This window comes from Schistocerca nitens, chromosome 4 (genome assembly GCF_023898315.1).
Source record: "Schistocerca nitens isolate TAMUIC-IGC-003100 chromosome 4, iqSchNite1.1, whole genome shotgun sequence".
Classification (NCBI taxonomy): domain Eukaryota; kingdom Metazoa; phylum Arthropoda; class Insecta; order Orthoptera; family Acrididae; genus Schistocerca; species Schistocerca nitens.
In genome coordinates, this window is record NC_064617.1 from 856,882,275 (window position 1) to 856,907,685 (window position 25,411).

At 43.3% G+C, this 25,411-nt stretch overlaps 1 protein-coding gene across 1 annotated transcript in view; it reads right to left on the bottom strand.

Annotated features, from left to right (window-relative positions):
• The window catches only part of LOC126251860 (beta-1,3-glucan-binding protein-like), a 108,930-nt gene that overhangs the window by 65,480 nt on the left and 18,039 nt on the right, over positions 1-25,411 (bottom strand). The window contains exon 2 of the mRNA XM_049952545.1: positions 11,532-11,686. Coding sequence (XP_049808502.1) covers positions 11,532-11,686 — 155 coding nt within the window. The remainder of the gene's footprint in view (positions 1-11,531; positions 11,687-25,411) is intronic.

Consider the following 25,411-nt stretch of genomic DNA (forward strand, 5'->3'; position numbering starts at 1 on the left):
GTATGGTGTCCTTAGGTTAGTTAAGTTTAAGTAGTTCTTAGTCTAGGGGACTGATGACCTCAGATGTTAAGACCCATAGTGCTTGGAGCCATTTGAACCGTTTTTTTATCTGTTTGGCCTTTCATGGTATCCGCTTGTGGCTTCCAGTACCTGAGTACTGTCAGAACAAATGTGGTGGTCTCCAGGCTGCAAAGTATGTCCTGCAACAGCTGGTCTGTCAATCTCCTTCTTCTGTAATTCCACTTGTGCTCTTCTAGAAAAAACAGGAATTTGTAGGAGTCCCCATAGTTGTTGGGAGGTGTACGTGGGTACTACAAAAATAACGGTCAAAAAAAAACGACTAAAACAGCACATGGGCAACATATCAACTGTTGCGGAATATGCTTTGCAACCAATAGAGCATCACATTCATTTTGACAGGGCCCAAGTACTCGCAGCCACAATCGGATACCATGAAAAGTCATACAGAGAGGCCATAGAGACTGTTAAACACCCCAATAGTCTCAATAAGAAGGAGGAGGGCGTGAAACTGACTGACATCTTGATCAGGGTTGCTAGGTTTCTTTTTAAACAAAACCAGGATTTTTTACGAAACCTAGACAAAACACACTTATGCTAAAATTCAAAATATAATACTTTTTAACAAAGCACTGTGTTTTATCTTATCGATATTTCTGCCCGCTTTTCAGCCTCCTTAATTGCATTTTCCCTTCTTTCCCGTCGAGGAAACGACGAAACTACAGGCTCTTAAATGACTAAATCATCTTCACAGTTAATTAAGCTTCTAATGTAATCATGGACAGAGGGTTTCTCTCAACTCGCCAAGTGTTTATCAGGAAAAAATTCGTGATGGAGCAGCACTGAAATTACGAATAGAAACCACGAAATAGACAACTCTGAACAAGGTTTCATGGTTTTCATAACGACGAGAAAATTCCATCCAGTTGTCATCAGAATTCAACTTAAAAAAGTTCTCCTCTTCCTCCTTGAGTAAGGCGTTTAATTGCACACACTCTTCGAACATCAAATTCTCGTTCACACGAAGTTCACATCGAGAAGTCACTTCCACGAATTCTGAAAGTGAGCATTGTTTCCCTGTAAATGAAAATGGTTTGGAAGCTTTGTACACGCTCTCTTCAGAGTCATATCGTGTGTCAAGATAGTCTATACCACTCTGCAATTAATTGGCCAAATCTCTTTCGAATATTTTGACACGACCCTGGTTTACTGTCTTATAGACGATGGAGGATGCCTCAGAGGAAGGAAACTGCACAACAAAAATGGTTCAAATGGCTCTGAGCACTATGCGACTTAACTTCTGAGGTCATCAGTCGCCTAGAACTTAGAACTAATTAAACCTAACTAACCTAAGGACATCACACACATCAATGCCCGAGGCAGGATTCGAACCTGCCACCGTAGCGGTCACTCGGTTCCAGACTGTAGCGCCTAGAACCGCACGGCCACTGCGGCCGGCACTGCACAACACTACTTATTTGTTTTTGCAGGCAATGACTAAGCACTGATATGATCTACTCCTGACTCACTACTCGAAAACAACGGCCCTCAATTTAGTTCCCTGACTAAAACTAGAAGCAGAGTTTTAAATGTCAGTAACTTTACAAGACTGCCCGTCAGTTTTGAACCTATAATGAACAGTTCAAAGTGGAGACCGTAATATTACATGAAATGTTGTCCATTTTTGAGTGATCGGGATTTTTACCTGTCCTGATAAAGTTCAATCGGAAGTCGGGTTTTCGACTGGAAATTCGGACAGTTCCAAAGAGTCGGGATACCTGGCAACCCTGATCTGGATACCGGTACTGAAGACAATGTGTGCTAGTCTTCCACCATGCTGTGATAGCAGCAGCGGATAACGGCAATCGACCACAGCCAACTGTACTCCGGTATTCAAAGCATGTGACGTCATGCCACTTTGCGAGAGCAAGCGTAAGGGGAATTTTGCTGTAGCGATTCAGGGTGCGAATAGGACACTCAAAGAAGCTAAGAGCCCCCGTTTCTTTTGTTCTTACACAAAAACTTTATTGTTTTGATGTACCACATATAGAAGACGATAACACCTAACTTCGATAACACCTAACATGCTTGTCCACACTCCTTTATAATTCATAATAATTGTAATGTACGTACGTTAATGACATATGGACGCTGCACACCACACATAAAAGCGACGGTTTGCTGTGCAACTACAGCGGGTGTCGTTACATTATTACACTTATCTACCTTTACATAACTATTCTGTAAATCACATGTGTGCTTCAGAGTACTTATCTAAGATCATACTTAGCTTGCCTTTCATATGTTTTAACAGCTCTGAAGATGCTCGGAATTGAACGAAACTGTTAAACATTACAAAGACAAATGTGACAATATACTGCAATAAAAATATTAGAATAATAGCTCAGTTGTCACCATTTGACATTACAGGCTTACATAAAGTCAAAACAGTTCGAGGCATGGTAGGTATGGAACCACATAAAAAATAATAGGAACTTCAAATAATCTTTGTTTTAATTAAACCTCGTTAAGTTCAAATCTTTCATCAGAACAACATCCAGCTAGCTAATAGCTCCACAGTCTAATACGAGACCTCCACCGCATTCTTTTTATCTGTGTTTCATGTTATTCTTTTTTATGATCTATAACTCAGTGTTGTATACCAAATCCTATTAGTTTGATTCGTTTTCCTGTCTGTTTCATTTTAGAGGTTACTGTTGTTTCGATCAACTTTAACCACATTCGGTTCTATTTATATTTTATGTGAGAGCGCTGATAATCGTGTACTTTGGCGCCTTAAGGATATGAACATCATCAGTCATCGTCATCTGCCGAATGATCACCAGCTCAGACGTTAAGCTACAGCATTTACTTACCAATGAGAACACCACAGTCACGCATGAGACACGCATTTGTGAATTCTAATAGGCCGTTATACTTGCAGAATAACTTTATCCATCACCGTGAATCACTAACTTCAGCAGCATGAAACAGATGCAAAAAGCATTTCAGCGCTAGAGGTCCCAAAATTGCCTCCCACACAAAACAGCGTCGTCAGCCGACTCAGAGATTTCGTGAGCTCCAAACAACTCGTGAAACTGTTTAAACATGCAGGCCCTATCAGTCAATAGCGCCTCAGTAGGACAAGGATTGTCTTTGACTGAAATGCCCCATTCTCATTGCTCATTCCATTTCTCCCGCTGACAACACTTTTGTGGTATGATCTGTCCCCTGGTTTGTTTTCTGCTACCCTCATTTCATATTTAATGCTACTGGCAGTGTATTTGGCGTTATCGAAACGTCCCTGTCACTTAAACGAGTCCAGCAGACTGACCACAACAACTAGCACGCATTTCAAATCTCCCATGCAACATGCTACCCACAGTGTACCCCGAAAGCCAGCTTACAGTGTGTGGCGGAGGATACTGCTGGCGTTCCATTATTATTTACCCCCCTCCCTGTTCCATTCACGAATGATCCGGGGCAAGAACGAATGTCGATAAACTTCTGTATGAGTAATTTCTCAGATTTTCTTGTCGCGATCATTTTACGCTAAATACGTTCTAACAAAGAAAAAAAATAAGACCTATCATGAAGAAATTCCCCGAATGGGACGGAAATCGGCAGACTTGAGGTATACGTAAAGACAAACAAATCATTATAATTTTAAAAAATGGGTTATTTATTCAAAAGAAAGATCTTTACACATTGAGTGAGTCAGTTACCTATGGCTCTTATGCAAGCAGTTATTCGACTTGGCATTGATTGGCAGAGTAGTTGGATGTCCTCCTGAAGGATATCGTTCTAGATTCGTCCAATTGGTGCGATTGTTGTTGTTGTGGTCTTCAGTCCTGAGTCCTGAGACTGGTTTGATGCAGCTCTCCATGCTACTCTATCCTGTGCAAGCTTCTTCATCTCCCAGTACCTACTGCAACCTACATCCTTCTGAATGTGCTTAGTGTATTGATCTCTTGGTCTCCATCTACGATTTTTACCCTCCGCACTGCCCTCCAATACAAAATTGGTGATCCCTTGATGCCTCAGAACATGTCCTACCTACCGATCTCTTCTTCTGGTCAAGTTGTGCCAAAAAACTCCTCTTCTCCCCAATTCTATTCAATACCTCCTCATTAGTTATGTGATCTACCCATCTAATCTTCAGCATTCTTCTGTAGCACCACATTTCGAAAGCTTCTATTCTCTTCTTGTCTAAACTATTTATCGTCCACGTTTCACTTCCATACATGGCTACACTCCATACAAATACTTTCAGTAATGACTTCCTGACACTTAAATCTATACTCGACGTTAACAAATTTCTTTTCTTCAGAAACGCTTTCCTTGCCATTGCCAGTCATCCTTTTTGTATCCTCTCTACTTCGACCATCATCAGTTATTTTGCTCCCCAAATAGCAAAACCCCTTTACTACTTTAAGTGTCTCATTTCCTAATCTAATTCCCTCAGCATCACGCGACTTATCTAGACTACATTCTATTATCCTTGTTTTGGTTTTGTTGATGTTCAACTTATACCCTCCTTTCAAGACACTGTCCATTCCGTTCAACTGCTCTTCCAGGTCCTTTGCTGTCTCTGACAGAATTACAATGTCATCGGGGAACCTCAAAGTTTTTATTTTTTCTCCATGGGTTTTAATACCTACTCCGAACGTTTCTTTTGTTTCCTTTACTGCTTGTTCAATATACAGATTGAATAGCACCGGGGAGAGGCTACAACCCTGTCTCACTCCCTTCCCAACCACTGCTTCCCTTTCACTGGTGCGATAGATCGTCAAAATCCTGAGCTGGTTGGAGCGCCCTGCCCATAATGCTCCAAATGTGCTGAATTGGGGAGAGATCTGGCGACCTTTATGGCAGCCCACCGCTGTCTGGGACTTCAAAAAATGGTTCAAATGGCTCTGAGCACTCTGGGACTTAACATCTGTGGTCATCAGTCCCCTAGAACTTAGAACTACTTAAACCTAACTAACCTAAGGACATCACACACATCCATGCCCGAGGCAGGATTCGAACCTGCGACCGTAGCAGTCGCGCGGTTCCGGACTGCGCGCCTACAACCGCTAGACCACCGCGGCAGTCTCTAGACCCTTCTTCGACGTGGGATCTCATTGACCGAAGTGGATTTCTTTCCAGTAACGACTCCCACTTCATACCGAGCATTGATGACCAGCGAAGACGTGTCTGGACACATCGGTGGGATACCAACCTGACTGTCGCCCGCCAAATGGCCCGACAACCAGATATGATGGTCTGAGGTGTCGTTTCTTTTCGTAGTAGGAGCCTGTAACATGTCCCGGGGGTACAACTGGTGGGAGATCCTTAAAATTATTCTCGCTTTGACCGTGTGCCCTCTCCACGCCACGTACCTGGTTCTACCGCGGCGGTCGTATTATTTCTGCACCACACTGCTGCTGGCTTGCCGGAAATTATGTATGTACACTACTGGCCATTAAAATTGCTATACCACGAAGATGAGGTGCTACAGACACGAAATTTAACCGACAGGAATAAGATGCTATATGCAAATGATTAGCTTTTCAGAGCATTCACACAAGGTTGGCGCCGGTGGCGACACCTACAACGTGTTGACATGAGGAAAGTTTCCAACCGATTTCTCATATACAAAGAGCAGTTGACCGGCGTTGCCTGGTGAAACGTTGTTGTGATGCCTCGTGTAAGGAGGAGAAATGCGTACCATCACGTTTCCAACTTTGATAAAGGTCGGATTGTAGCCTATCGTGATTGCGGTTTATCGTATCGCGACATTGCTGCTCGCGTTGGTCCAGATCCAATGACTGTTAGCAGAATATGGAATCGGTGGGTTCAGGAGGGTAATACGGAACGCTGTGCTGGATCCCAATGGCCTCGTATCACTAACAGTCGAGATGACAGGCATCTTATCCGCATGGCTGTATCGGATCGTGCAGCCACGTCTCGATCCTTGAGTCCACAGATGGGGACGTTTGCAAGACAACAACCATCTGCGCGAACAGTTCGACGACGTTTTGCAGCAGTATGGACTATCAGCTCGGAGACCATGGCTGAGGTTACCCTTGACGCTGCATCACAGACAGGAGCGCCTGCGATGGTGTACTCAACGACGAACCTGGGTGCACGAATGGCAAAACATCATTTTTTCGGATGAATCCAGGTTCTGTTTACAGCATCATGATGGTCGCATCCGTGTTTGGCGACATCGCGGTGAACGCACATTGGAAGCGTGAATTCGTCATCCCCATACTGGCGTATCACCTGGCATGATGGTATGGGGTGCCATTGGTTACACGTCTCGGTCACCTCTTGTTCGCATTGACGGCACTTTGAACAGTGGACGTTACATTTCAGATGTGTTACGACCCGTGGCTCTACCCTTCATTCGATCCCTGCGGGACCCTACATGTCAGTAGGATAATGCACGACCGCATGGTGCAGGTCCTGTACGGGCCTTTGTGGATACAGAAAATGTTCGATTGCTGCCCTGCCCAGCACATTCTCCAGATCTCTCACCAATTGAAAACGTCTGGTCAATGGTGGCCGAGCAACTGGCTCGTCACGATACGCCAGTCACTACTCTTGATAAACTGTGGTATCGTGTTGAAGCTGCATGGACAGCTGTACCTGTACACCCCATCCAAGCTCTGTTTGACTCAACGCCCAGGCGTATCAAGGCCGTTATTACGGCCAGAGGTGCTTGTTCTGCGTACTGATTTCTCAGGATCTGTGCACCCAAATTGCGCGAAAATGTAATCAAATGTCAGTTCTAGTATAATATATTTGTCCAATGTACACCCGTTTATCATCTGCATTTCTTCTCGGTGTAGCAATTTTAATGGCCAGAAGGGTAAATATGCAAGCCGATTTAGGGGAGCCACTCAACACCAAAAACACACCACCGTCCTACGTTTAGTATGGACAGTTATATTCTGAGGCGATCAGAAAATCGCAGGTTGCACTGTTTACACACTAAGTGTTGGCGCCAATTAACATTCTTGCTAATTTGAAGAGAGGTCATAATTATCATTCCTGTATTATTGTACAGTATTCTTGATGATGTTAATGTCTTACTGTCTGGACGAACACAGGCAATGATGATGATTATTTATCCACCATTATTACTTGGACGAACGTACGCGTAATCGACATGACGCGGGTTTTTGTTGATGATGCGGAAGCCGAATGGTCGAACGAAAGTTCTTACGCTCGGCACATACACACAGATATCTGGTGCCAGTCCTTCTTGACACTTTTAATAATGTAACACTGTTCATAAAAGTTAATTTACAGTTCACAGTTCTCTCTTATACGACCGTGCGCGTAACCGTCGCGACGCGGCTGATTGTTGCGGATACGCGATGACCGAACGCATGTTCTCACTTTCGCTACAAGGCTCTGACACTTGATTGCTCTCCTTTCTGCATCTACATCTACATGGTTACTCTGCAGTTCACACTTAAGTGCCTGGCAGAGGGTTAATCGAACCATTTTCATACTACTTCTCTACCATTCCACTCTCGAATGGCGCGTGGGAAAAAGGAACACCTAAATCTTTCCGTTCGAGCTCTGATTTCTCTTATTTTATTATGATGATCATTTCTCCCTGCGTAGGTGGGTGCCAACGAAATATTTACGCATTCTGAAGAGAAAGTTGGTGATTGAAATTTCGTAAATAGATCTCGTCGCAAAGAAAATCGCCTTTGTTTCAGTGACTACCACCCCAACTCGCGTGTCATATCACTGACACTCTCACCCCTACTACGCGATAACACGAAACGGGCCGCCCTTCTTTGCACTTTTTCGATGTCCTCCGTCAATCCTACCTGCTAAGGATCCCATACCGCGCAGCAATATTCCAGCAGAGGACGGAAAACATGGGAGAGATAGGGAAAGGAGGTAGGGAATTTTTACTGTCTATAATAGAATATACAGTCACCAGTAATCTTTATTTTACAACTATTGTTCTCTACTTTGGTCCATATAAACAGATACTCGTCTGCATTTAGCTTCTTCTTCTTCTTGTAGTCAAAGTAAAATCCTTGTCTTGCTCCAAAGTACCATAAAGAACCTTAGCCAGAAGACCTGTACTCTCAGCTATACTCCATGTCATCCAAGCCAAGATGTTTGCATCAGGGAAAGTTTCAAGGCCACCGTAAACTATTTTACTGATTCACGTTAGTTTCATTCTGGGGGGCCGAACACGACGGGGATGATTGATGTTGTACGGTACGGTACGCAAACGGGCGAACACTCAAATACGTTATCGGCGGCACTGCTCATACTTAATTACTTCTTTACGCACTTTTCACTGAATCCACTTCCAATTTTTCATTACCTCGAATTAATAGTACTTGCAGCCACACCTGACCTTCTATAATAATGCCTTTTCCATGAAGAGCTACCCACAACACAACATGGCAGCTCCGTGTCCCGTGCTCGACTCTACAATATAGCCGCTCGCAAAGATACTCCGGAACCAAGTCAGAGATATGACAATATGCTTACAATGTAGCCGCTCGCAAAGATACTCCGGAACCAAGTCAGAGATATGACAATACGCTTACAACCCTTACGGTTGTCGTAAGAGGCACCCTTATAGCATAACGGAATCTCCACGATATTCTACGCTCCGCTTTGTTGCCTTTCATGGCCAGCCATTCTGTGCTTACATTTCAGCAAGATAATGCCCGTCTGCACACGGAGAAGTTTTCTACCACTTATCTTCGTGCTTGCCAAATCATCTCTTCGCCAGCAAAGATTCTCCATGGTATACAGTTACTCTAAAGAAACTTCGAAGAAAACAGAGACTATTACATAGTAGTTATAAAGAAAGCATTGGCCTGTAGATAGAGAGATACGGAAGGAACCGTGTTTGGCAGTAAAGAGGGCAATGCATGAAACCTTCAATGACTACCATAGCAGAATATTGTCATATGATCTTTCACAAAACCCACACACATTCCGGGCACATGTAAAGGCTGTTAGTGGCACCAAAATTTGTGTCCAGTCACTCACGGACGAGACTGGAACTGAAAATGAGAGAAGCAAAGCAAAAGCAGAAATGCTTAACTTTGTTTTAAAATATTCCTTTAGAAAGTAAAACCCAGGAGTATTGACGTATCTTAATTCTCGCACAGCCGAAAAGATGAGTGAAAAAGATGACGTTGAGAAACAACTGAACAAATCCCCAGGCCCTATGGAATACCTGTCACATTCTATACCCCGTTCGCGGTTGAGTTAGCCCCTTTGTTAACTATAATGTATCGTAGATCCCTCCAACAAAAAAACTATGCCCAATTGTTGGAAGAAAGCACCACACACCTGTCTACAAGAAGGGTAGCAGAAGTGATCCACAAAACTACAGTTCATTATCCTTAACACTGAGCTCGCACATAATGAGATATCTCGAACGACCTGCTCTATGACAACCGACATGGATTTCGAAAACATAAATAATGTGACACCCAACTCGTGCTTTTCCCACATGACATGCTGAAACCTTTGGATCGGAGCAGTCAGGTAGATACAGTATCTCTCGATTTCCGAAAAATATTTGACACAGTACCACAACTATGCCTGTTAGCAAAAGTGCTATCATATGGGGTATCAAACGAAAAACGTGACTAGACTGTTTGTTGGTAGGGAAGACGAGGCATGTTGTCTTGGATGGAGAGTCATGGACAAGTAACTTTGGCTGTACCCCCGGGAAGTGTATTCGGACCCTTGCTGTTCATGTTCTGTATTAATGACCTTGCGGACAATAGTAATAGCAACCTCAGAGTTTTCGCAGATGATGCAGTTATCTACAACGAAGTACAGTCTGAACTGAACTGTACAAATATTCAGTGAGACCTTGATAATATTTGAACGTGGTGCAATGTTTGGTAGCTTCCTTTAAATGTTCAAAAATAAAAAATTTACACTTCACAAAACGAAAAAGATAGTATCCTATCAATACCATGTTAGTGGGTGACAGCTGGAATCTGTAAACTCATACAAATACTTGGATGTAACACTTAGTAGGGACATGAAGTGGAACGATGACATAGGTTCAGTCGTGGGTAAAGCAGGTGGCAGACTTTGGTTAATTGGTAGGACACTGGGGAAATGCAATCAGTCTACAAAGGAGATTGCTTGCGAATCTCTCGTGCGACTTATACTGGGATATTGGTTCCGTACCAGATAGGACTACCAGGGGATATCGAAGGTGTACACAGAAGGGCAGCGCGAATGTTGACAGGTTTGTTTGACACTCGGGAGAGTGTCACTGACGTGTTGAATGAACTGATCTGGCAGACTCTAAGATAAACGAAGACCATCCACAGAAAGCCTACTTCCAAAGTTTCAAGAACTGACTTCGAATGATGACTCTAGGAATATGCAACCCCCATGTATCGCTCACTTAGGGATCGTGAGGAAAAGATTAGAATAATCACAGCACGCACAAAGGCATTTAAGCAATAAGTTTTGTCGCGCTCCATAAATGTTTGGACCGGGAAAATGCCCTAATAACTGGTTCAGTGGGACGTAGCCTCTACCACTCACTTCAGTGGTTCGCAGAGTATGGATGTAGATGTAGAGGTTGATCATCCACGATACAGTTAATGAAGTAATTCAGTCACGTACTGTTTCTCCCACGAATTAGTAATAAATATCCCGCTCTCCGCAATTACAATTTTCAGGTTGTGGAAGGTGACTTTCGTAGATGAGGCCAGGAAGAAGATTCGCTGTGGTAGATTTTTGTAATGTGTATATTGATGCTTCTATGCAATAATTTGTGCTGCATATGCTAGTAAAGTCACAGCTTTTGTAGTAGTACGTGCAGATATAATTCTTGTACTATGTCGTTGTACAACCATTCGCTGAGGTGTTGTCTGTGCCGGCCGGAGTGGCCGAGCGGTTCTAGGCTCTACAGTCTGGAACCGTGCAACCGTTACGGTCGCAGGTTCCAATCCTGCCTCGGGCATGGATGTGTGTGATGTCCTTGGGTTAGTTAGGTTTAAGTAGTTCTAAGTTCTAGGGGACTGATGACCTCAGAAGTTAAGTCCCATAGTGCTCAGTGCCATTTTTTGTCTGTGCTAGACCATTTTCAGATTAAGATATACTGATAACATTCTAGGGAAATCACCTCATGGCACTGCGTTCAGCTACAAGGTGTCGTCATTTACACTTGGTAATTTTGAGAGGATTTTGAGAGTGTCTACACACTGTTGGATGTTCAGGTACACAAGCTATGCATATTAATTTCACGTTGGGCCGATTTTCTGTAACTGTGTACTCCTGCGATTATTTCGTCAGCAGAGAGCGTTACAAAACTATTGGTTCATGAACATTCATATAACAAGGTATAGCTTCAATATTCAGGGCTTCATCTATGTAAAAGTTCTCCGGAGTTCGTGTCTGTGTGGGTGTCCACAGTCGTAAACGGATTATTTGTCAATCGTTACAAGCTCAGCAATAGACGCAGTTATACGGCCGCGAGCGTTTCGGCGCATACTCACTCATCGGCAGGCGAGCCGCCGTTGAGGTCTATGGTGCCGCTGGACAGAAAGGCCTCTCCGTACTTGCCGGAGGTCAGAGTGGGGCGGATGTTGAGGTAGCCGTCCCTGGCGAAGCTGTTGGACCTGTTGTTCACGTAGATCTCGAACTCGCCGTTCTGCAACAACGGAGAATTTGACTCTGTAAACAACCCATATTTTTCAAAATTTCGAAGTATCTTTAAACTTGAAAACAAGTCAGGACAAAACACACACACACTCACTCTTTCCTCCCACCCGCTTTACATACCACCTCCCTCACAAATGCCCACAAACCTTAACTTAGTCATGCAGAGTGGCCGCGTGGTTTGAGGCGCTATGTGACGGATAGCGCAGCCCATCCCGCCAGAGGTTCGAGTCCTCTCTCCGGCATGGATGTGTGTGTTGTTCTTAGGATAAGTTAGTTCAAGTACTGTGTAAGTCTAGGGACCGATGCCCTCAGCAGTTTGGTTCCTTAGGAATGCCCTCAGCCGTTTGGTCCCTCAGGAATTCACACACAAAACTTAATAAAACTTCATGCAGATGGTTCAAATTGCTCTAAGCACTATGAGACTTAACATCAGAGGTCATCAGTCCCCTAGAACTACTTAAACCTAACTAACCTAAGGACATTACACACACCCATGCCTGAGGCAGGATTCGAACCTGCGACTGTAGCAGCAGGTTCCTAGAACCGCTCGGCCGCAAAGGCCGGCACTTCATGCAGAGCTATAGCGTTTATTTTATAAACAATGATCTAAGTTTATATCAATGCCAATCGTAATTTCACACTACAATTTTGAATTTTAAATACATGTTATTTTTGCAATAATGAATATAATATATGTAGATATATACTTACTGTCACCAATGTGCAATGTAAGTGCTGCACAAAGAAACTCTCTGCTCCAACACAAATTCTTTGAACATAACTCTAACCACGCTCTTTGGTTTATTTGCATTCCTGGCCAAGAGAACTCTAGCATTGTATGGTAGTGGAAAAACCACTGTTTACGGATAATAAGTCTCTCATTCTTGGACCATTTCCCATTTATGCCAGATACACACTGAAACTGTCTAAGCGTTACAATTTGCTATACACTTGTACCCCAGCATTTGTAAGCAACTCATCCAAACTGCTGTGGAGCATCTCATAAATCTTGACGAGACTGTACAGTGCTGTGTTCCAGTTCTTCCATCGTATCAATGGGAGTGCTGTACGCATGTTTTCATTAGCTGGCTGGAGTGAGGTTACTACTATTCCAGGATTTTTCCATAACTTTATTTGTCCGCAATCAGAACTGACAGCGCTCCACCTTTGCAATCGCTGAGTTGCGCAGACTGTGTCGACATTTACAGTAAAATAATGTTGTAAAGTTTAAACGCAAAATGCGCCGTATTAAAATCTTACGTAAGCGTAGAAGTATGAAACCGGAATTTCCCTACAGATGATGCTGCCCGTCAATGTAGGATCCGTGACACCGCGTCTGCAACGCCATCTGCTTCCTGTAACGGCTGACGACGAATGCCAACCCACAGTAACCCAAGTTCCATACATCGTTATCTGTTTCAGACACGTAAACATGTCGAGTTTTGTGCCTACGAACTACGATTTGCAGACAGCATTTGTTTTCTGTTATCATTTGAAGAAAACTGCTGCAGATTCGCACTGAATGCTTGTAGAAGCTTTCGGCGAACATGCTCTTGGGAAAACACAGTGTTTCGAGTGATCCAAAAAATTCATAAGTGGTGATTTTGGCGTGAGAAACCACCAGCGCGGGAAACCACCGCAAAAAGTTCGAAGACAACGAATTGCAGGCCTTATTGGATGAAGATGATACTCAAACTCAACAGGAACTCGCGGAACAATTGAATGTGATGCAGTAAGCCGTTTCTCTTCGGTTGAAAGCAATGGGAAAGGTGCAGAAAGTGAGAAAATGGGTTCCTGATGAACTGAATGAAAGACAGCAAGCAAATGCCTTGCCTAGAAAATGTGCCTGATCTGTACCCACTGTAACACATATCGGGCACTAGCTGCAGCGTACGTGCCCGTAAACCACCATCCCGTAATTTGTGGGAATTCCTTGACCTGTGGGTATACGTTTGGTGCCACATACTTCTGGAACCCTGTCAAGGACTTGCAGAATCCATACCAAGCAGAATCTCTGTTGTACTGTGTTTGAAAAGTGGAACAACACGCTATTAAACAAGTGGTCATAATGTTTTCGCTCATTGCTGTACGATGCATCAATAGAACCGTAAACACAACGAGTTTCCAGAATGAGATTTTCACTCTGCAGCGGAGTGTGCGCTGATATGAAAATTCCTGGCAGATTAAAACTGTGTGCCCGACCGAGACTCGAACTCGGGACCTTTGCCTTCCGCGGGCAAGTGCTCTACCATCTGAGCTACCGAAGCACGACTCACGCCCGCTCCCCACAGCTTTACTTCTGCCAGTATCTCGTCTCCTACCTTCCAGACTTTACAGAAGCTCTCCTGCGAACCTTGCAGAACTAGCACTCCTGAAAGAAAGGATACTGCGGAGACATGGCTTAGCCACAGCCTAGGGGATGTTTCCAGAATGAGATTTTCACTCTGCAGAGGAGTGTGCGCTGATATGAAACTTCCTGGCTGATTAAAACTGTGTGCCCGACCGAGACTAAGCCATGTCTCCTCAGTATCCTTTATTTCAGGAGTGCTAGTTCTGCAAGGTTCACAGGAGAGCTTCTGTAAAGTTTGGAAGGTAGGAGACGAGATACTGGCAGAAGTAAAGCTGTGAGGACCGGGCGTGAGTCGTGCTTCGGTAGCTCAGATGGTAGAGCACTTGCCCACGAAAGGCAAAGGTCCCGAGTTCGAGTCTCGGCCGGGCACACAGTTTTAATCTGCCAGGAAGTTACAACGAGTTTGCATGGTGCCTTGACAAACTAGCGACAAAGGAAGAAAGGAGCTATTTTGTGTGTTACAATATGCGAGATGTTAGTAAATTAAAATATTATGGCGTCACTGGTAGTGTTACAAAGTGGTTTTAGTCATATCTTACTAATATAAAACAAAGGGTGTCGTTACGCAACACTTCAGCAATCAGACATCATCTGACTGGGAAAAAAAAATTGCATGTGGTGTTCCCCAAGGTTCCATACTAGGTCCACTACTGTTTCTTGTGTATATTAATGGCCTGTCATCTGTTACATTACCAGATGCCACGTTTGTCTTATTTACAGATGATACAAACATTGCAGTAAATAGTAAATCAAACATAAATTTAGACAAGGCAGCTAATCAAATTTTTACTGACATTAATAAGTGGTTCATAGCCAATTCACTGTCATTAAACTTTGAGAAGACCCACTATATGCAGTTCAGAACTTCCAAGAGATTTCCTTCTGGTGTGTGTATAAAATATGATTACAAGGAAATAGGAGAAGTTAAGAGTGTAAAATTCTAGGGATTACAACTTGATAATAAATTCAGTTGGGAGCAACGTACTAACGAACTGCTAAAGCGCCTAAACAAGACTGTGTTTGCAATGCGAATGATGTTAGACATAGGAGATATAAATATTTAAAAAACTGGCATATTTTGCTTATTTTCACTCCATTATGTCGTATGGTGGTATATTTTGGGGCAACTCCACAAACAGAGAAAAAAGTTTTAGAGTACAGAAGCGTATAATAATAGTAATGAGTAGTATAAATCCATGAACATCATGTCGAAACCTATTCAAAGAATTGGGCATATTAACCACAGCTTCTCAGTATATTTATTCCTTAATGAAGTTTGTTGTAAATAATACATCTCTTTTCCCAACTAACTACTTAGTACACAGTATCAATACTAGGAATAAGAACAATATACATAAAGATTTAAAATCACATACTCTTTCCCAGAAAGGAGTCCAGTATTCAGCAACGCATATTTTCAATAAGTTACCAACAACCATTAAGAGTTTACTTTCAGACAAGGCACAATTTAAACATAATTTAAAAGAAATTTTGGTGGCCAACTCCTTCTATTATATCCATGAGTTTCTCAACAAGTGCAGTAGACCATTTTAATGAAAATTTATTATACTTTAATTTTTGACAATACTTGGTTGTAACAGCCAAGTAACTACCTACTGTGTGAATGATGGATGTATGGAGAGCAGTCTTAAGTCTGTAAATAGTGGAAGTTTAATTTTAAATCTTGTATATAATCTGACTTCGTAACTGAGGATCACTGAAATGAATAATTTACTTTAATTTTTGACAATACTTGGTTGTAATAGCCAAGAAACTAGCAAATGTCTGAATGATGGATTTAATGAAAGCAGATGTAAGTATTAAACCTGTAAATATTAGAAGTTTAAATTTAATTCATGTACATAATTTTACTGTTTATTGGCTGAGGATCCTTGAAATTAATGAAACTAAAGTTTTTCTAATTACATTTTTGTAATGTGTTTATCTGACATGTTCCACACCTAGGAGGATTCTCTCTTTTATGTGTCTATGGAATGAATAATTAATCTAATCTAATCTAACTGTTGTAACAGGGATTGTGGAAAAGAGCCGCCATGTAAACAGAGCACTGTGTTGGTATCGACAGTTTAGGGACACTGGTCACCTCTGTAGACAGAAAAGTACTAGTAGACCAAATGGGGCAGATGCAACCGTGCAGAGGGTGAAGGAAAAAGCTTAGTGCACAGTGTAAAAAAAATAAACGGTCCGCGCAAGTCATGAACTTGGAATAAGACAGTAAACTGCGCTGAAAATTTTGCGACGGCGGTTGCATTTGAAACCGCACCGTCAACAGCTGGGGCAACAATTAAAACCGGATAATTGCGGCCGGCACCTCCAATGTTGCATCATAGTGCAGGAAGCGCTTGAAGATGAACATTTCGTCTCCAAGCTGATATTCAGTGACGGAACAACCTTCCATTTATATGGTTAGGTTAATCGTCACGATGTGAGAGTGTGGGACACTGAACATTCTCATGCAATTGTGGCGCATGAACGAGATTCGCCTAAGGTCAATGTTTTTCGGCGCAGTGTGACAGACCAAGTTGTACGGGCTGTTTTTCTTCTGTTAGAAGACTGTGACGGCTACCTCTTAGCTTAAAATGTTGCAGTTCTAGTTGTTTCTACAGCTGACAGCTGATTCCGAGAATTGCGACTTCCAGCTGGACGAGGCACCTCCTCATTCGAGCACTGATGTACGACCCAATCTAAACGACGAACTTCTGCATCGTTGGATTGAGTGCAGTGGTGAAGATTATGCGGCCCCTGTTCCCTTGGGCCCCCAGGTCGCCTGACCTAACGCTTCGTGAGTTTTTCCTTTGGGGGTACACTGAGGACCGTGTTTACGTACCCGCACTGCCGACAACACTCGAACAGCTCAGAGAAAGCATGACTGCTGCTGTGAGGGAATGTTGCTACACAAGGTGTGAGATGTGGAATGAACTTCACTACCGCTTGGTCGAGTGGCGTGCGACCAGAGGGACACCCGTAGAACACTTTCAGAGCGCAAAATACAAACTCGGTGAGTTACGGTTCTATTCATGTGTCAGTGATATACGTGCATTTAATGCTGTGGAAAATATACCAGGTGCAGAAGTATGAAACAGGAATTTGGTTGCAATAATTACACGTCTGTTGCTTAAAACTGATAAACAATATTTTACTCAAAATAATCTCCATTGCTATTTATGCATTTCTCCCGCCTCCGACCTCCCCCCCCCCCCCCCCTCCTCCTCAGGCTACAAATGCCACGCCAAAAAAGGCAGTTCTTCTTTTGAAGCGAACTAGTCAGCGAGCCATTTTCGTACATTTTCATACGAATTGAAGCGTTGTTCAGCGAGAGCGCATCCCAGTGATGCAATCAGGTGATAATCGGACGGAGTCAAGTCTGGAGAATGAGCTGCATGCCCTAGTATTTCTCAATCGAACGCCTCGATCGTTTCCCTGACCCGTTTTGCTGTGTGTGATAGGGAGTTATCATGCAGCAATATGTATTGTATGTTAACAGGGGGCCTAGAAACGACGCAGAGGCTCTGTCCCCGCCGCAGCCGCAGTGGTCCACAACCCCACGACGACTACCGCAGTCCACTTCACCCCACCGCCGCCCAACACCGAATCACTCTTTCTGGTGGAGCAATATGACTTTGTGTTGCCTTTTTCTATGTTCCGGGCATTTTTGAGGTAATGCTCGGTTTCACTCGACCATTTGCTGTCGGTAGCGATCAGTCTTAACGGTTTCACCAAGTTTTAGCAGCTCATAATAGATGTCACCCTTCTGATCCCACCAAACACAGAGCATTGTCTTCTTTCCAAAGCTATTTGGTCTTGCAGTGGATGTCGATGGTTTGCCTGCATTCAGCTATGACTTACTACGCTTAGAATTCTCAAAATACAGGATGATTATAATTAAACTTTCAAAACGCTGTAGAAATAACACCACTGGTCAGATTGACGTCAAATTGGAACGGAATATTATCGGAGAAGAGGGAAAACGTATGGCAGAAGAAAAAAATAGTGTAAAAATTGATCAGTAGCTGGCGCTGCATGTGTCAGAATGTGTGAATGAAAACACCTGTCATGCACACGACCCATTGAAGTTGGTATAAACACGCCGGGTACACGGCTTTTCCTTCTTTCGCGTCTGCGACGTTCGCCATCACTGTCTCTATGAAGGATCGCGCTCTGCTTGTAAAGCTGTATTACAAGAATGACGACTGTGCGCACGTCGCTCTGCAGAAGTTCCGGACACTGAAGGGCTTGAAAAAAGGCGCTCCTCCGATGACTGCCGTGGGTCTGGAGAAAATGATTCGAAAAGACGGGTTCTTTTGATGTGCAACCTGGTAGAGAGAGGAAACGAATTGATTCGACGTCAGTGGGAGCAGCGGCCACAGCAATGCAGGAGGAGACGAGTGGTGGTGTGCAAACGTGTAGTGCACGGAGAATTGCCTGAACATTGGACATATCCGTGAGCACGGTGCGCAAAATCCTACTAAACATCCATCTTTGCCATCCATTCAAAGTTTCCTATGTGCGCGAGTTGCTTCCTGTTGATCTGCCAGAAAGAGAGATCTTCGCTTCAGAATTTCTTACCCGCATGGGACAATGATTGACCGTGGAAGATTTTGTGGACAGACGAAGCCCACTTCCATCTGACAGGATATGTCAATACACAGAATTGTCGAATATTGGCAACGGAAAATTCACACGCAAATCAACCAGTACCACTTCATCCTGAAAATGTCACTGTGTGGTGCGGGTTTACGGCATCGTTTATCATAGGGACATATTTTTTCGAAGAGACAGGTGCCTTTGGTCCTTTTACCTGTAACATCCTGGTTAGCGCTATGAGTGTCTTTTGCTCAACCACGTCATTCCAGCTCTCCAACAGCGTGGATGTGTGGATGGGATCATTTTTATGCAAGATGGCGCACCTCTGCACATTGCAAATCCAATTAAGCAGCTGCTGAAGCGCCATTTCGGAAATGCTAGAATTATCAGCCGCCATTTCCCTACAGACTGGCCGTCCCAGTCACCTGATCTTAACCCGTGTGACTTCTGGCTGTGGGGCTGTCTGAAAGATGTTGTGTCCAGTGTTCCGTTGGCAGACTTAGCTGCATTGAAGGCACGCAATTGCGCAACACATTCTGGACGTGACCCCAGAAACACTTCGATCAGTTGGGTAACATGTTGTTTCTCGATTTCAACTTGCTGCAGAAAACAGTGGACAGCGTATTCAACATGTTTTGCGCCAGTCACACGGAAATTAATAATCCGATTTGATTTTGATTGATGCTTTTTATGCGGGTTTTGGCCTCATGACAATTAAATACCGATTTTTACCATCCGATGTGATATGACCTTGCCGTGGTGGATGGGTTTACGTAACTAACACTATCACATCTGTACACCCATTCACGCTGAGTAGTGTAGTTTGTTTAACGTCAAGCGTACACTCTAGGCATTGTTGTATGATTCATTTGTTATTTGTAGTCGATCACTATTAAATTATGATGCTTACAGCGCCATCTATTGCTACATTTTTTTACTATTTATGTTTCTTCTGCCATACGTTTTCCCCCTTCTCTGATAACATTCCATTACAACTTGACGTCATTCTAAAATGTAAATGCCGTGTGGCTAGGGGCCCCCTTCGGGTAGACCATTCGCCAGGTGTAAGTCTTTCGATTTAATGCCACTTCGGCGACTTGCACCTCGATGTGAATGAAATGATGATGATTAGGACAACACAACACCAAGTCTCTGAGCGGCGAAAATCTCCGACCCAGCCGGGAATCGAGCCCGGGTCCTTAGGACTGACATTCTGTCGAGCTGACCACTCAGCTACCTGTTTTTCTCCGTTTTGTTCGATATAGTTCGTTGCGTTTGGTCTGGGCGGACGTCACAAGACATCCGTTCACGTTGATCGTTGATTCCTTGACTCAGTTTTTTGACTACAGAGAGCACGCAGCCCTCTGACCGAACACGCTGAGCTACCGTGCCGGCATATTTTTGTTCTATATTGTTCGTTGAATTTTTTCGGGGTAAACGCCCGATGACACCCTTTCAGGTTCATCGTTGATCCGTTCACTCAGTATTTTTATTATAGAGGGTAACTAACCTTCTGACCGAACACGCTGAGCTACCGTGCCGGAAGAGAAACGACTTTCTTTTCTATCTGGCGAGCAGCATTTCACAATTGGTCTTTCGAGTTGCTTGCTGTCTTTCATTCAGTTCATGAGGAACACATTTTCCCACTGTCTTCACGTTTCCCATAGCTTGCAACCGAAGAGAAACGCCTTTCTGCGTCACATTCAATTGTTCCGCGAGTTTGTGTTCAGTTTGAGAATGACCTTCATCCTATAAGGCCTCCAAGTCGTTGTCTTCGAACGTTTTCGGTGGTTTCTCGCACTCGACTTTTCTCAGGTCAAAATCACCACTTTTGAATTTTTTGAACCACTCGAAACACTGTTTTTTCCCAAACGCGTGTACGCCGATAGTTTCGACAAGCATTCGATGCGATTCTGAAGCAGTTTTCTAACAAATGATAACAGAAAACAAATGCTGTCCGCAAATCGAAGTTGGTAGGCACAAAACTCGACATGTTTACGGGTTTGAAACAGATACCGATCTATGGAACTTGGGTTACTGTGTGTTGACATTCGTCGTCAGCCATTAGAGGAAGCAGATGGCACTGCAGACACGGTCTCACGGGCCCTACGCTGACGGCTAGCACCATCTGTAGGGAAATTCTGGAGTCATACTTCTACACTTGGTAGAGCTTTGAAACCGAATGAATCATTTATAGTAGTCCTGCACGGTTCTTAAAGCGTCGCTTACCCACAGCTGCACCAGAGGGCATTATTTTCGCTGTGGTCGGTGGCCACTGAGTTCTGCTATATCAGTGTGTTTCGAATACATTTATAAACAGCTGAATTAGGGATGAATGCTGTTAGCAAAACAGCTCTCTTTTCGCTGCGGAGATAAGCATACTTCAGCGTGTCACGTGAGCGATACGTCGTCGAGACTTATACTGCTCAAGGTAGTGGGCGTCGACACGACGTCCGATATCAGTGCATTCGATATCGGTCAGATCGAGGTTATCAGCGCATCGAACACGCCGTTTCGAGATCCTGCAGAAGCAGAGATTCTAACCTGTCCTTTGACCATCAGACAGACTCCCATATGGACAAGACAGTATGAACCATCCCTAGAGCAGATAAATAACGAAAGATTTGGAAGCAACAAATCACCAGGTCTGGATTGAATCGCAGTTTGATTTTACGAAGAGTACCTCACGGCATTGGCCCCCGTACCTCGGCTTGCCTTTAACCTGAATCTCTCGCACAGCACGAAGTCCCAAGTGGCTGGAAAAAAACGCAGGTGACTCCACTATAAAAGAACGGTAAAACAACAGACCCTGAAAATGACAGACTAGTATCTCTAACTTCGGTTTGCTGCATAAACCATGAACATATTCTCAGTTCAAATATAATAAATTTTCTTGAGACTGAGAACCTTACGTCTTCGAATCACCATGCTTTTGAAAAGAATCGCTCGTGAAAAATTCAGCTAGCCCTTTTCTCACATGATATACTGAGAACTCTGGATGAAGGGCAACAGGCGGATTCCATATTCGTATATTTCCCTACCCCCATGAACCATGGACCTTGCCGTTCGTGGGGAGGCTTGTGTGTCTCAGCGATACAGATGGCCGTACCGTAGGTGCAATCACAACGGAGGGGTATCTGTTGAGAGGCCAGACAAACGTGTGGTTCCTGTGGTTCCTTTTCAGTAGTTGCAGAGGCAACAGTCTGGATAATTGACTGATCTGGCCTTGCTGTGCTGGTACTGCGAACGGCTGGAAGCAAGGAGAAACTACAGCCGTAATTTTTACCGAGGGCATGCAGCTTTACTGTATGGTTAAATGATGATGGCGTCCTCTTGGGTAAAATATTCCGGAGGTAAAATAGTCCTCCATTCGGATCTCCGGGCGGGGACTACTCAGGAGGACGTCGTTATCAGGAGAAAGAAAACGCGTTCTACGGATGGGAGCGTGGAATGTCAGATCCCTTAATCGGCCAGGTAGGCTAGAAAATTTAAAAAGGGAAATGGATAGGTTGGAGTTAGATATAGTGGGAATTAGTTAAGTTCAGTAGCAGGAGGAACAAAATCAAATAGGGGTAATGCAGGAGTAGGTTTAATAATGAATAAAAAAATTGGAGTGCGGGTAAGCTACTACCAACAGCATAGTGAACGCATTATTGTGGCCAAGATAGACACAAAGCCCATGCCTACTACAGTAGTACAAGTTTATATGCCAACTAGCTCTGCAGATGATGAAGAAATTGATGAAATGTATGATGAGATAAAAGAAATTATTCGGGTAGTCAAGGGAGACGAAAATTTAATAGTCATGGGTGACTGGAATTCGAGAGTAGAATAAGGGAGAGAAGGAAACATAGTGGGTGAATATCGATTGGGGGAGAGAAATGAAAGAGGAAGCCGTCTGGTAGAATTTTGCACAGAGCGTAACTTAATTATAGCTAACACTTGTTTCAAGAATCATAAAAGAAGGTTGTATACGTGGAAGAATCCTGGAGATACTAGAAGGTATCAGATAGATTATATAATGGTAAGACAGAGATTTAGGAACCAGGTTTTAAATTGTAAGACATTTCCAGGGGCAGATGTGGACTCTGACCACAATCTATTGATTATGAACTGTAGATTAAAACTGAAGAAACTGCAAAAAGGTGGGAATTTAAGGAGATGGAATCTGGATAAACTGAAAGAACTAGAGGTTGTACAGAGTTTCAGGGAGAGCATAAGGGAACAATTGACAGGAATGGGGGAAAGAAATACAGTAGAAGAAGAATGGGTATGAGGGATGAAGTAGTGAAGGCAGCAGAGTATCAAGTAGGTAAAAAGACGACGGCTAGTAGAAATCTTTGGGTAACAGAAGAAATATTGAATTTAATTGATGAAAGGAGAAAATATAAAAACGCAGTAAATGAAGCAGGCAAAAGGGAATACAAACGTCTAAAAAATGAGATTGACAGGAAGTGCAAAATGGCTAAGCAGGGATGGCTAGAGGACAAATGTAAGGATGTAGAGGCTTACCTCACTAGGGGGAAGATAGATACTGCCTACAGGAAAATTAAAGAGACCTTTGTAGAAAAGAGAGCCACTTGTATGAATAACAAGAGCTCAGACGGAAACCCAGTTCTAACCAAAGAAGGGAAAGCAGAAAGGTGGATGGAGTATATAGAGGGTCTATACAAGGGCGATGTACTTGTGGACCATATTATGGAAATGGAAGAGGATGTAGAAGAAGATGAAATGGGAGATACGATACTGCGTGAAGAGTTTGACAGAGCACTGAAAGACCTGAGTCGAAACAAGGCCCGGGAGTAGACAACATTCCATTAGAACTACTGACGGCCTTGGGAGAGCCAGTCCTGACAAAACTCTACCATCTGGTGAGCAAGATGTATGAGACAGGGGAAATACCCTCAAACGTCAAGAAGAATATAATAATTCAAATCCCAAAGAAAGCAGGTGTTGACAGATGTGAAAATTACCGAACTATCAGTTTAATAAGTCACAGCTGCAAAATACTAACGCGTATTCTTTACAGACGAATGGAAAAACTGGTAGAAGCCGACCTCGGCGAAGATCAGTTTGCATTCCGTAGAAATGTTGGAACACGTGAGGCAATACTGACCCCACGACTTATCTTAGAAAATAGATTAAGGAAAGGCAAACCTACATTTCTAACATTTGTAGACTTAGAGAAAGCTTTTGACAATGTTGACTGGAATACTCTCTTTCAAATTCTGAAGGTGGCAGGGGTAAAATACAGAGAGCGAAAGGCTATTTACAATTTGTACAGAAACTAGATGGCAGTTATAAGAGTCGAGGGGCATGAAAGGGAAGCAGCGGTTGGGAAGGGAGTGAGACAGGGTTGTAGCCTGTCCCCGATGTTGTTCAATCTGTATATAGAGCAAGCAGTAAAGGAATCAAAAGAAAAATTCGGAGTAGGTATTAAAGTCCATGGAGAATAAAGAAAAACATTGAGGTTCGCCGATGACATTGTAATTCTGTCAGAGACAGCAAAGGACTTGGAAGAGCAGCTGAACGGAATGGACAGTGTCTTGAAATGAGGATATAACATCAACATCAACAAAAGCAAAACGAGGATAATGGAATGTAGTCGAATTAAGTCGGGTGATGCTGAGGGAATTAGATTAGGCAATGAGACACTTAAAGTAGTAAAGGAGTCTTGCTATTTGGGGAGCAAAATAACAGATGGTCGAAGTACAGAGGATATAAAATGTAGACTGGCAATGGCAAGAAAAGCGTTTCTGAAGAAGAGAAATTTGTTAACATCGAGTATAGATTTAAGTGTCAGGAAGTCGTTTCTGAAAGTATTTGTATGGAGTGTAGCCATGTATGGAAGTGAAACATGACGATAAATAGTTTGGACAAGAAGAGAATAGAAGCTTTCGAAATGTGGTGCTACAGAAGAATGCTGAAGATTAGATGGGTAGATCACATAACTAATGAGGAGGTATTGAATAGAATTGGGGAGAAGAGGAGTTTGTGGCACAACTTGACCAGAAGAAGGGATCGGTTGGTAGGACATCTTCTGAGGCATCAAGGGATCACCAATTTAGTATTGGAGGGCAGCGTGGAGGGTAAAAATCGTAGAGGGAGACCAAAAGATCAATACACTAAGCAGATTCAGAAGGATGTAGGTTGCAGTAGGTACTGGGAGATGAAGGAGCTTGCACAGGATAGAGTAGCATGGAGAGCTGCATCAAACCAGTCTCAGGACTGAAGACCACAACAACAACATATTTCCGGAAATCATTTGACACAGCACCCCACTGCAGGCTCTTAACGAGGTTGGGAGCATATGGAATAAGTTCACAATATATGTGAGTGACTCGAAGACTTCTTAAATAATAGAACGCAGTACGTTGTCCTCGACGGCGAGTGTATATGAGAGGCAAGGGTTTCGTCAGGAGTGCCCCAGGGAAGTCTGATGGGACTGCTGTTGTTCTCTATATAGATAAATGATTTGGCGGACAGGGTGGCCAGCAATCTGCGGTTTTTTGCCGATGATGCCGTGGTTTACTGTAAGGTGTCGAAGTTGAGTGACTCTATGAAGATACAAGACGACTTAGATAAAATTTTTAAGTGGTGTGATGAATAATAGCTAGTTCTAAATGTGTAAACATGTAAGTTAATGCGGATGCGTAAGGAGAACAAACTTGTAATGTTTCGATACAGTATTACTAGAGTCCTGGTTGACACAGTCAAGTCTTTTAAATATCTGGGCGTAAAGTTGCAAGGCGATATGAA